General features: G+C 39.8%; 2 protein-coding genes across 2 annotated transcripts; both read left to right on the top strand.

Annotated features, from left to right (window-relative positions):
• The first annotated feature begins 1,538 nt into the window (after positions 1-1,538).
• Positions 1,539-8,398, top strand: LOC134843751 (LIM/homeobox protein Awh-like). The gene is made up of 6 exons (XM_063860012.1): positions 1,539-2,067; positions 2,855-3,041; positions 4,430-4,794; positions 6,375-6,493; positions 7,553-7,853; positions 8,101-8,398. Exons 1-6 carry the CDS (start codon positions 1,821-1,823, stop codon positions 8,166-8,168), a joined length of 1,287 nt encoding a protein of 428 aa, XP_063716082.1. The 5' UTR covers positions 1,539-1,820; the 3' UTR covers positions 8,169-8,398.
• A 237-nt stretch (positions 8,399-8,635) lies between these two features.
• LOC134844901 (LIM/homeobox protein Awh-like) lies at positions 8,636-11,644 on the top strand. The gene is made up of 4 exons (XM_063861728.1): positions 8,636-8,690; positions 9,613-9,731; positions 10,799-11,099; positions 11,347-11,644. Exons 1-4 carry the CDS (start codon positions 8,636-8,638, stop codon positions 11,412-11,414), a joined length of 543 nt encoding a protein of 180 aa, XP_063717798.1. The 3' UTR covers positions 11,415-11,644.
• The last annotated feature ends 1,303 nt before the right edge of the window (positions 11,645-12,947 follow it).

The following is a 12,947-nucleotide window of genomic DNA, read 5'->3' as shown; positions in this document are numbered from 1 at the left end:
AGATTTAATATAATATTAAATATAATTCTGACGTAAAAATTTAAAAAAAAAATTCAAAACGCATCAGCCAAATATGGACTAAAAATTCCAACTTTTAGGCCGACAGTCCATTTACTTATCTTCAGGAAGAGCTGCAGCGTATCAGTATCGTGCGTAGAAGGTAAGAGTCACTCTAAGAATTGCGACTGCTTTCCTTTTTTCGAAGTTTTATCTTTTGTTTTTTGTTAAAAACCCACTGTGAAAATGGACTTTCTTTGATAACTCACAACTTTTATACAAGTAGAGATTATGACTAAAGTAAATAAAAGCATCAGCTCGTCATTTTTATCTGTTATAATAACATTTCATAAACATTTCATAATTTTCCATAATTTTCGTTGATTGTTACGGGACCGTTTTTCAGAAAACCGCGTTTTCTGGGTTATTCAAACATTAATTGTAAAACCCGCGTTCATGTTTTGAAAAATCTTCATCTCAACATTTCTCATTTGAACTACGTGTCACTTTTACAAACTTCTGATTCTGATTTAATTTGTTGATCATAAGTCTTCATAATTTTTCTTTGCTCATTAAGCATTTTAATTTATTGAAGTTCTGATTGAAGCTACCTGTCAGGCTCATAAAACCGCCAATACGCCAAAGCAAACAATGAGTCATCATCAGGTGGAAAACATTCCGCCCTTATACTCCAGATTTTTTGAATCGCTGATCGAAAGAGTGAGTTTTTTTAATTGTTGGCATAAAATATATGTGCGGCAACGGTTTACAGAAACCTTTTTTAAGTTCGATTCCTAAGTAAAATATGTAATGAGAATCTGAGGCAATATATCTAGGGAAAAGGCAGAAGTATTCTTCGAAGGAGAAACGAACCCGAGCTCTTGAATTTCAAGAAAGGAACAAAAATTATTTTCACATATTAAAAGAGGTTTACCAAACCGTATTAAAAACAAAAAAAGATAATTTAAAAACATGTGATTTGAAACAAGTTCAAATGAGTTGAAATCAACTGTTTTACAATTTAGAAACTTTCATGTAAAAATGCGAAATAAAAAAACAATAAATTATGGGTTTTCAGAACATTGCACAGGTTGTACGAAAATGACTGATATTTCATCAATTTGAATGTCATCATCAAACAAAATCAAGATGGTTTCATTTAACCGATGAACAATTAGAAAGAATATACTCTTAAATATTCACATATTTACAGGTTTATTGACATCTATAGCAAAAAACAACAAATCAACAATAAGTTTCAATGAATTATTGCATTTCCAGCAAGACTTGAATACTTTTCGTACTCTGCGAAAAAGAATCGCCTAAGTAGGAAAACTGCCAAATGAGCTCAGCACTTTACTGTCGTTTGAAGAGGCTAAATTAGATTAAGATAGCGCAGCACGCGTGAAATAGTGAGTTGATCCTCTGAGCAGCGTAACCCTCTCTCCCCGTGCCCCTACCCCTCAGCCCAGCTCGGGTCTTGAATGGGACCCCTAATTAGATTTAGCCCGCGCCTCTTCCTCTCGCTATCGGGAGAAGACGTAACCCTGTTATTAAATTAACTGCTCATAATTAAATAAAACCACTTTTATTGACATTTTTATTTCCCCGCTTCCATTTTTACACTTGACTTCCATTCTAGCACGGATTTTTTTCAGTTTTCCGTAAGTTTTTTTTAAATATCAGAATAAACTGAGAAATATCACTGATTATCAGAACAGTTTTTTTCATCCCGTTTTAGTCAATTCAGAACACAGTTATTCAGAAGACCTCAAAAGGATACTTGATTGACCTGTTACCTTTTCTTTTAGCAGAGCGTAGCAATGACTAAAGGTAACATTTCGTCCATCTTTCCCTCAGAGCCAGCCGACACTTTCAACTCATTCCACCTAAAAATCTCCAAATTTGATGACTTTGCAAACCCGCCAGTTCCGAAGAAACCACTACTCACAATTGAAGAGGAGGATCCGATCCTTGACCCCAGTCAGTTCCTGGGGACAACAGGTTTAGAGTCACAGAACCAATCATCAAAACAGATACAGATACCATCACAGCAATGTCCGCCAGAAGGTATGCTTGCAATAGCGTTTTCTCTAGTTGCCCGGATCGAGGTGCTCACTTTATGTTTCGACTTTCTAAGTCGAGCACATGTCAGAGCTCGACCGAAAAAGAGTAGTCGAGACCGAGACAGGAGTTCGGATGGAGCACAAATTCGGAACATACATCGAGCGCGGTCGAGCGCGGTCAAAATATACCGAATTTTAGTCGAAATGGTCGACACACACCAGTTTTTTGTCGGACGATGGAATCATAAAGTGACCATCTCGACCCAAGTGCAGAATCAACGGCTATTGTTTTTCAACGGCTTTTTAAAGCTTACTACCCTTAACTTTCCTTGTAGGTGCATTATGCGCCAATTGGCATCAAATTAGAAGGGGAGAGCGCTTGGAAAAGGAAATAATTATATTGCTGTCCTCAAAATTTCAAAAACATTCAACAAGGTCTTATAAAACCAATATTTTCTCAATTAGTTTTCAGAGCTGCTTTTTGTAATGCACCGGATGAGGTCTGCATTTATTTATTCCAGAATTTCAAGGGTCGCGCCGGTGTCATTCCGCGACCAAAAATTCATAACCTCGACAGAGATAGTCTAGAAATCAGGAAACAGTCCAAACTTTGAAGACTTTCCCAAAAGAAAAATTTCACCAGCAGCGTCCTTTCTACGCCAACTGCAAAAACCGCATATACACTCTGTGCTTGCCAAAATTTAAGTTTGTCAAAATTCAGTTGCGATTAGATTATCAAATACCAGCTATGCGTGTAAGAGTTTTAACTCCCTGCATCTTTCACTGTTCAGGTGTGGGTGTGGAAACGTGTCAGAGTTGTCGCAAGGCCATCAGAGACCAGTATCTTCTCCACGTGAACGGGAAGGCATGGCACACTGGGTGTCTGAGGTGCAGTGCCTGTATGACTCATTTGGGCAACCAGCAGTCTTGTTTTGTGGGCAAAGACGCGCAGCTATATTGCAAAAGTGACTACAGCCGGTCAGTTCTCTACTTTCGAACTTTAGAACTCTTAAGAAAGGTTTTTGCTTGGAGTGGTGGGGGAGTGGAAGGCCTGGGAAGGCAGATATTTCCCCGCCATTTTTCATCAAAAAATATCGATCATAATATCAGTTGCGAAAAACTACGTGATCCTTTCGCATTGCCTGCGGGCAGGGGCGGATCTAGGATTTTCTCGAGGGGGGGCGGATTTTCAAAAAATTTTCCAAAATTTTGACGACCTTTTTTTTTTAGGGCGACCAAATTGATTTTTCGAAAAAACAGTCAAAAAAGCCGTTTTTGGGCACTTTTTGAAAAATTTTGACAAAAATTAGCGTTTTTTTGGCGCGCGCTCCCCCTTAGTATATATTGGCGTTAGTATATATTGGCGCCAAAGGCGCCTTTAGAAAAATTTTAGGGTCGGTCGGCCAAAAAGGGATTTCTGAAAAAGTATCAAAGGGGGGACCCTTTGGGTCGGCAGGCTGCGGGTGAGGCGGCAATTCTCAATCCAGAAAAATGAACAAAAAAATTGCATGTAACTTAATCAGGGACATAGTTAGTAATTTTTTCTTCGTGTGTAAACCGTCTTGATAAAATAGATCGAGGTCGTTGTCTCAAATTGGATTCTCTAAGAATTAAGAATTGCTTTTTTTCAGTCTTTTTCAGAATTGCTTTTTTAGCCAATAAACAAGGCGTTTTGAATTCTCAGGTTTAGCATTACTCTTTTGGTCAAAATATAAGATACATGCATCTAGGATTTTCTCGAGGGGGGCGCATTTTCAAAAACTTTGTCAACTTTTCTTTCTTTAGGTCGATCATATTGATTTTCCGAGCTCTTCCAGAGCACCAAAAAGACTCTATTTGGGCCAAAGTTGCTGCGCCGCAAGCAAAATTTTGAAAAAAAAACAGGCCAAAAAAGCGTTTTTAGGCATTTCTTGGAAAACTTTGACCAAAAAATTGTGATTTTTTTAGGCGCGCGCTCCCACTCGAATTTAGTATCTATTGAAGCCCAAGGCGCCTTTAGAAAAATTTTCGGGTCCGTCACCAAACATTTGTCTCTCAAAATAGTACAAAGGGGGACCCTTTGGGTCGGCATGGGGTCGAATTCCTGAAGAATAAAGCGTCCCCCCATCCAAATCCGCCCCTGGATACAAGAGCTGACAAAAACGCTACTTCTATTTCCATAATAAAAACAAAAGTTTTTTTTTCAATCCGTGGAGTAACAATTTTGTATGTCTAAGAAATTGGATAGAATTATCACGAGATGATCAGCACTTTTTTATTGAGTTGTATGGGCTCGTATGCCATATAAAAGTTTTCTTTTAGGACTGTTTTTCGTGCGTTTTGAAAATACCGCGTTTACCTTTTTTGTCAAATTGATTGAACTTTAGATACTTTGGAGTGCGATGTGCCAAGTGCCAGCGGGTAGTGTCCAGCACCGACTGGGTTAGGAGAGCCAAACAATTAGTGTACCACCTAGCCTGTTTCGCCTGCAACATCTGCCACCGACAATTGTCGACTGGTGAGGAGTTCGCGCTACACGAACATCACGTGCTGTGTCGACAACACTTCATGGAGCTTCTGGATATTCCCCCTGCGGGAGGAGGAGCAAGTGGGGCCAACGGGGCGGGGACGACAAAAGGCGGAAGTTCTTCAGGGGTTCTTGTGCCGTCATCATCATCTACAAGTGGTGCTGGTGGTTGTAGTGGCAATGGGTCGGATTCGAACGACAGGGCAGATTGTAATTCGATGAATGGTTAGTTAGAATTTCAATTTGGATTTAAAAAAAAATTGAAAAAACAGGCCAACAAAAGAGGTTTTTAGGCACTTTTTGGAAAATGCTGACCGCGTTTTTTCGGTGCGCAATTTGCAGGTGGGTGGAAAAGGAAAAAGAGCCCAAAAATCGAGCTTTTTAGGCGCGCGCACGGATGACAATCATTCGGATGTGCTATCACTATCCTGTGCTTGACCTCACCCCCTACCCTCAATAGCACGTAGTCAAAGCAATTACTGTAGCTTCTAACGATTGTCACTATCCATTTATTTGTTCATGATTAATTATGTCGGGTTATAAGAACCCAACTCCAAAACTTTGTTGTAAAAACTTATTAAATATGAACAATATCTGCCCTGAAAGTAATATATATTTAACCAATAATATTTTTATGTCAAGTTTGGTTTTCACAAATGAATAAAAATATCTCAAATTCTCTTTTCGATAAGTTTGCTCAAATTTTGTGGTCATTCAGTGACATTGTTCTCAGTAACAAAAAGTTGAAATCAATACTGCGGTTGCACTTTCAAATGAATAAATTATAGTCAAATAGCTCGAATAAGGTACGTGTAAAACGAAATAAATTTGGTTCGTTTTTAGCCAATATAAATCTACTTTGGCTCGAACACTTAACTAAATACCAAATAGACAAATGTATAATTTTCCGCGTTCAACCATTGCTTGTTTAAGGCTCATTTGATTTTCGGCTTATTCGAGCTGTTAGCAATTCCAAAGATCCCCTGAAACAACCTGATTGGTGTATTTAAGAATAAGGTACGTGTAAAACATTTATATGAGGCTTCCACCACATGTTAACGTAGAGCCTCATATAAGCAGAAGTACTGACTGCAAAGACTGTTCCACGCCTGGAAAAACAAAGAATTCAATGAACTCTTGATTTAATTCTAAACTATGAGCCCTCATTTGAAGTGGTTAATTAAAAGAACTTTCGGATATTTAAGAATCTTTCCCCCTTCTATGGTATCTACGAAAGGTCTAAGAGCAGAATGGGTCCAAGAGCAGAAAAACAGAAAAATATCAACTTTTATAAGGTAATCGGCAAATTAATTGTCAGAAATGTCAATAATAGCAACGCAACGAACATTTTAGGCATAATTTAAGTAATTTAATCAATAACCTAAAAACTTAATGAAATTAGACAATTCTTCATAATTTATTCGTTTTCTTGGTATTTTTTGACGATTCCAAATATAAACCAATATAAGTCAAGACTTTTCTGTATTTCTGATCTTGGACCCATTCTGCACTTGGACCATTCTGCTAATTGCTCCGCATCCCAACTAAAGAATCTCCGATAAATAAAAACATTTAATTTAGCACTAGAGCTTGTATTGAGAATTCGAATTTTGCTGCATTCTGATTGGTTGAAGTAGAAAAATCGACTATTTTGATCTACTTAACAATCTCCCGCTCCCCCCCCCCCCCCCCTTCACGAAAGGGGAAAGGGGGAGGTTGTTAAGTAGATCTGAAATCTGAAACTTCACCAAATGGGTGGGTGAGAGTTTGTGAAACTATCATTCCTTATCTTGTTTTTTTTTCAGGCGATGGGCCGGATGAGCCGAACGGTTGCAATGACCTGGACTGTGGTGGATCCCTGGGCAGTCCCCACAGTCACAAGAGCAAGAGGTCCAGAACCACCTTCTCCGAGGACCAACTTAAGGTCAGTATATAACGCTTGGTGTACCAGAAACTCAAGAGTACAAGTTGAGTTGGGTAGAAAAAGTGGAAAATATGGAAATTTAAGTTTTCGGGACTTCAAATCTTCAGAATGATCAAGTTAACAAGGGAAGGGCCTTCATACAGCAAAGCTGCTCAGCTCATTATTTGAGAGAACTGCTGCTGCCACTGCTTAAGAACAACCATGCTTTTTTGTTAGATACGAAACATTTGTTCAAATTTTTATAGGTTGACCAAATTGATTTTTCGAGCTTCCCCTGCACACTCTAGGGATCTCATCAGGATCTACTTAACATTTGCCCCCCCCCTTTTAAGAAAGGGGGGGGGGGAATTGTTAAGTAGATTAAAATAACGCATTTTCGACCAATCAGAATGCAGCAAAATTCTAATTCTCAATAGAAAGCTGCTCAGTGCTAATTAACTGCTTTTATAAATAGGGGCGACAATTCTTAAGTAGATACCAAGGGGGGGGGGGCAATTGTTAAGTAGATCCTCTCATTAACTATTTCTCCCCCTTTGCAAGGGGGAGATTAGTTACCAGGTACAAAATCTACAAATGCTGAGCCATTGAATTATAGCTCCATAGGGGTGGCAATTCGTTACTAACGTACCCTAGGTGGGAAATAGTCAAAGAGATCCCACTTTAGAGGCCTTGTTTTGCTAAAATTTACAGCGCCGCAGTCCAACTTTTAAAATAAATAGGCCAAAAGTCTCTTTGAATGGCGAGGAGGTCGGTCGAACCCTTAGAGGGCGTTCGCCCTCACCTAAAGCCACTGCTGCCCAACTGTGATGATACGACGAAAAAATTATGAAATCGATCGATAACTTGGAATACTTTTCACTTAATATACATGAGTTAACCATTTCAACATTTTCAAGTCGTTTTTATTCAGCAATGACGGAGGTAATCAAATAATTATTTTGACAGGGGTAAAACAGCGGTTCTCAACGGTTCTCCGTAAACAGCTGCATGATGATCCTTTTCCTCGAGGAGGTTTGAATCATAAGCAAAGTGATTGAAGTGTTGTTTTTTACTAACTAGGTCCTGCAAGCCAATTTCAACATGGACAGCAACCCCGACGGTCAGGACCTGGAGAGAATTGCCAGTCAGACCGGACTGAGTAAGCGGGTGATCCAGGTCTGGTTCCAGAACGCCAGAAGTCGCCAGAAGAAACACCTGTCTACAGGTAGTAGCGGTGGCAACCACATGAATGGGCAGCAGCAGGGGACAAATGGGGGAGGCCCGCCCGGTGGTATGATGCAAGGAGGAGGCGCAGCGGGGGCAAATCAGGCGGCGGCAATGTTTGCAGCCAATGCGTCCGCTGCGAAGCTTCATCATCACGGTTGGTTATCAAACTTCTGCTACGTTTCATCGCGCTGTCATTTTTTTGTTGTCTCATATATTTCCAGTAATAACGACAGCTGGAAAAACGATGCCGCAATTTTCGATAAAAAACCTCGAGATCAGTTGTCGGATTCGATATTTTAAGAGTCAATACAATACTTATCGGAAAATTCTGACTGAACCTAAAAGTCGTGCAAACTATTTTTTAATTAATACTTGGGTTTTTGACCTTGATCTCGTTTCAGCTCTCACTTTTGTGGGACCATCTGGATTTGATGACGTCATGTCTCCAAACCCAGTCGGACTCATGTGATCACGTGACAGGGTCATAATAGCTGCAAAAGTTCATCAGAATTGTCTTCCGAAACAGGCCAGCTCCGTTTATCTATGCAACTAACTCACCCCTCGTAGTGCTATTAGCTTTTCCGCTGTCAATTTAAAAATCCGAAAACCATGTTTGGTGTATACAGTTCAAAAATCAAAAATATTATTCTTTTCTTGACTTTCAATTTTGAATCTGAATTTTTTGTAAAACACCTTGTTGTTGGCATGACTTTACTTAATAAATAAATTTTTAGTTTCTTATGTTTTCGAAACGGATGGAAGTATCAGCGGTTAACAGCGGCATCATACCAAAATTTTTGACAAAACGAAAATAATCAATAAAAAGAAAAGGAAGGTATTTAGAGATAAATAAAAGAACACTTGCGGAATTATCAAGGAAAACAGAGAGTTAAACGTATAGCCATTGGAAATAGTGAGTTTGGTGTCCGACGCGTAATGCGGAGGGTGGTGTACGCTATCTGTCTTAGGATTTCGACGTTGAGATCCGAGAGTTTGTTCCTGGGGAAAGTATCGAGGAGAGCAAAAAAATTCGAACACATTAAACAAACAACATCGGCAATCCAAAAATCAACGTCTTGAATGCAGGTGCAGCAGCAAAAGCATCGTACTCTGGCCCCAAAATAAAATAAAAACCGCTCATGACAATAAAAAATACAAAACAAAACAGAAGAGCGTTCAGGGGTAAAGAATCTAACAAAAAGAATACGAATAACAGGAATACGAGAAATAAATGAAACGTAAACCATGACAAAATTGTTGTAGATCTTTGAGAGGAGAGAATTTGATTAACTGTCCCTTTATATGAGCTTGTCGATCAATGCGAAAACATGCAAAAGCTGCGGTAAACCAAATAAAACCCCGCGCGAAAGTAAGCAGATTCCAACAAGCAAGTAAACTGGCGCAAAAACCGGAAGCCTCAGAAGAACATTGCAAATTAATGGAGAATATTGAGGATTCCAAAGATTTCGAACATTGAAAGAGTGCCACCTTCGGTGCTGTTTTGCAGAATCGGTAGCGCCGAAAGTTGTAAGACAACGGTATTTTTGTCTCAATTTGAAAAAAGTTGCCAGCAGCGCAAACAGTTTGCCTACAATTGGTTAAATTTTTTTAAATCGTTGTGTAGAATTGATGATTATACTTTATTGCATGCTATAGTAACCTGAGCGTAATATTGATTCGTCATTAAGTTAAGTAGTAGAGCAAACAAAGGGTAGAGCTCGAAATAGTTCATTCTTTGAAGATATCGTCCCTCCTATTCCAGAAAATAAGATTTGACAAAATTGGCGAACCCCCCCCCCCTTCACGAAAGGGGAAAGGGGGAGGTTGTTAAGTAGATCTGAAATCTGAAACTTCACCAAATGGGTGGGTGAGAGTTTGTGAAACTATCATTCCTTATCTTGTTTTTTTTTCAGGCGATGGGCCGGATGAGCCGAACGGTTGCAATGACCTGGACTGTGGTGGATCCCTGGGCAGTCCCCACAGTCACAAGAGCAAGAGGTCCAGAACCACCTTCTCCGAGGACCAACTTAAGGTCAGTATATAACGCTTGGTGTACCAGAAACTCAAGAGTACAAGTTGAGTTGGGTAGAAAAAGTGGAAAATATGGAAATTTAAGTTTTCGGGACTTCAAATCTTCAGAATGATCAAGTTAACAAGGGAAGGGCCTTCATACAGCAAAGCTGCTCAGCTCATTATTTGAGAGAACTGCTGCTGCCACTGCTTAAGAACAACCATGCTTTTTTGTTAGATACGAAACATTTGTTCAAATTTTTATAGGTTGACCAAATTGATTTTTCGAGCTTCCCCTGCACACTCTAGGGATCTCATCAGGATCTACTTAACATTTGCCCCCCCCCCTTTTAAGAAAGGGGGGGGGGAATTGTTAAGTAGATTAAAATAACGCATTTTCGACCAATCAGAATGCAGCAAAATTCTAATTCTCAATAGAAAGCTGCTCAGTGCTAATTAACTGCTTTTATAAATAGGGGCGACAATTCTTAAGTAGATACCAAGGGGGGGGGGGGGGGGGGGCAATTGTTAAGTAGATCCTCTCATTAACTATTTCTCCCCCTTTGCAAGGGGGAGATTAGTTACCAGGTACAAAATCTACAAATGCTGAGCCATTGAATTATAGCTCCATAGGGGTGGCAATTCGTTACTAACGTACCCTAGGTGGGAAATAGTCAAAGAGATCCCACTTTAGAGGCCTTGTTTTGCTAAAATTTACAGCGCCGCAGTCCAACTTTTAAAATAAATAGGCCAAAAGTCTCTTTGAATGGCGAGGAGGTCGGTCGAACCCTTAGAGGGCGTTCGCCCTCACCTAAAGCCACTGCTGCCCAACTGTGATGATACGACGAAAAAATTATGAAATCGATCGATAACTTGGAATACTTTTCACTTAATATACATGAGTTAACCATTTCAACATTTTCAAGTCGTTTTTATTCAGCAATGACGGAGGTAATCAAATAATTATTTTGACAGGGGTAAAACAGCGGTTCTCAACGGTTCTCCGTAAACAGCTGCATGATGATCCTTTTCCTCGAGGAGGTTTGAATCATAAGCAAAGTGATTGAAGTGTTGTTTTTTACTAACTAGGTCCTGCAAGCCAATTTCAACATGGACAGCAACCCCGACGGTCAGGACCTGGAGAGAATTGCCAGTCAGACCGGACTGAGTAAGCGGGTGATCCAGGTCTGGTTCCAGAACGCCAGAAGTCGCCAGAAGAAACACCTGTCTACAGGTAGTAGCGGTGGCAACCACATGAATGGGCAGCAGCAGGGGACAAATGGGGGAGGCCCGCCCGGTGGTATGATGCAAGGAGGAGGCGCAGCGGGGGCAAATCAGGCGGCGGCAATGTTTGCAGCCAATGCGTCCGCTGCGAAGCTTCATCATCACGGTTGGTTATCAAACTTCTGCTACGTTTCATCGCGCTGTCATTTTTTTGTTGTCTCATATATTTCCAGTAATAACGACAGCTGGAGAAACGATGCCGCAATTTTCGATAAAAAACCTCGAGATCAGTTGTCGGATTCGATATTTTAAGAGTCAATACAATACTTATCGGAAAATTCTGACTGAACCTAAAAGTCGTGCAAACTATTTTTTAATTAATACTTGGGTTTTTGACCTTGATCTCGTTTCAGCTCTCACTTTTGTGGGACCATCTGGATTTGATGACGTCATGTCTCCAAACCCAGTCGGACTCATGTGATCACGTGACAGGGTCATAATAGCTGCAAAAGTTCATCAGAATTGTCTTCCGAAACAGGCCAGCTCCGTTTATCTATGCAACTAACTCACCCCTCGTAGTGCTATTAGCTTTTCCGCTGTCAATTTAAAAATCCGAAAACCATGTTTGGTGTATACAGTTCAAAAATCAAAAATATTATTCTTTTCTTGACTTTCAATTTTGAATCTGAATTTTTTGTAAAACACCTTGTTGTTGGCATGACTTTACTTAATAAATAAATTTTTAGTTTCTTATGTTTTCGAAACGGATGGAAGTATCAGCGGTTAACAGCGGCATCATACCAAAATTTTTGACAAAACGAAAATAATCAATAAAAAGAAAAGGAAGGTATTTAGAGATAAATAAAAGAACACTTGCGGAATTATCAAGGAAAACAGAGAGTTAAACGTATAGCCATTGGAAATAGTGAGTTTGGTGTCCGACGCGTAATGCGGAGGGTGGTGTACGCTATCTGTCTTAGGATTTCGACGTTGAGATCCGAGAGTTTGTTCCTGGGGAAAGTATCGAGGAGAGCAAAAAAATTCGAACACATTAAACAAACAACATCGGCAATCCAAAAATCAACGTCTTGAATGCAGGTGCAGCAGCAAAAGCATCGTACTCTGGCCCCAAAATAAAATAAAAACCGCTCATGACAATAAAAAATACAAAACAAAACAGAAGAGCGTTCAGGGGTAAAGAATCTAACAAAAAGAATACGAATAACAGGAATACGAGAAATAAATGAAACGTAAACCATGACAAAATTGTTGTAGATCTTTGAGAGGAGAGAATTTGATTAACTGTCCCTTTATATGAGCTTGTCGATCAATGCGAAAACATGCAAAAGCTGCGGTAAACCAAATAAAACCCCGCGCGAAAGTAAGCAGATTCCAACAAGCAAGTAAACTGGCGCAAAAACCGGAAGCCTCAGAAGAACATTGCAAATTAATGGAGAATATTGAGGATTCCAAAGATTTCGAACATTGAAAGAGTGCCACCTTCGGTGCTGTTTTGCAGAATCGGTAGCGCCGAAAGTTGTAAGACAACGGTATTTTTGTCTCAATTTGAAAAAAGTTGCCAGCAGCGCAAACAGTTTGCCTACAATTGGTTAAATTTTTTTAAATCGTTGTGTAGAATTGATGATTATACTTTATTGCATGCTATAGTAACCTGAGCGTAATATTGATTCGTCATTAAGTTAAGTAGTAGAGCAAACAAAGGGTAGAGCTCGAAATAGTTCATTCTTTGAAGATATCGTCCCTCCTATTCCAGAAAATAAGATTTGACAAAATTGGCGAACCCCCCCCCCCCCTTCCCAAATCGGAACTAAGAAAGCTAATGTTATGAAATTCAGAAGAGGGAAACTAGAGATGATTTGACCCGGGCATACAAAAAAGGGCACCCCTCAGACCCTTGGGGGGCAAGTGATAACGGTCCCCGGAAGTGTAAATAGCCCCATCAGAACTCGGAAACTAGCGCCGTTTTGGGTTCAAACTCTAGTAAGTTGTAGGC

This window comes from Symsagittifera roscoffensis, chromosome 4 (genome assembly GCF_963678635.1).
Source record: "Symsagittifera roscoffensis chromosome 4, txSymRosc1.1, whole genome shotgun sequence".
Lineage (NCBI taxonomy): Eukaryota > Metazoa > Xenacoelomorpha > Acoela > Convolutidae > Symsagittifera > Symsagittifera roscoffensis.
This window is presented reverse-complemented; position numbering and strand designations above follow the sequence as displayed.

Bases quoted from the DNA above. Each gene is read 5' to 3' on its own strand.
- LOC134844901 (XM_063861728.1), top strand. From the start codon at position 8,636: ATGCGGAGGGTGGTGTACGCTATCTGTCTTAGGATTTCGACGTTGAGA. The intron at 8,691-9,612 runs GTTTGTTCCTGG...TTTTTTTTTCAG, and splicing joins TTCGACGTTGAGATCCGAGA to GCGATGGGCCGGATGAGCCG. The intron at 11,100-11,346 runs GTTGGTTATCAA...ATCTCGTTTCAG, and splicing joins TGCGAAGCTTCATCATCACG to CTCTCACTTTTGTGGGACCA.
- LOC134843751 (XM_063860012.1), top strand. From the start codon at position 1,821: ATGACTAAAGGTAACATTTCGTCCATCTTTCCCTCAGAGCCAGCCGAC. The intron at 2,068-2,854 runs GTATGCTTGCAA...TTCACTGTTCAG, and splicing joins ACAGCAATGTCCGCCAGAAG to GTGTGGGTGTGGAAACGTGT. The intron at 3,042-4,429 runs GTCAGTTCTCTA...ATTGAACTTTAG, and splicing joins TGCAAAAGTGACTACAGCCG to ATACTTTGGAGTGCGATGTG.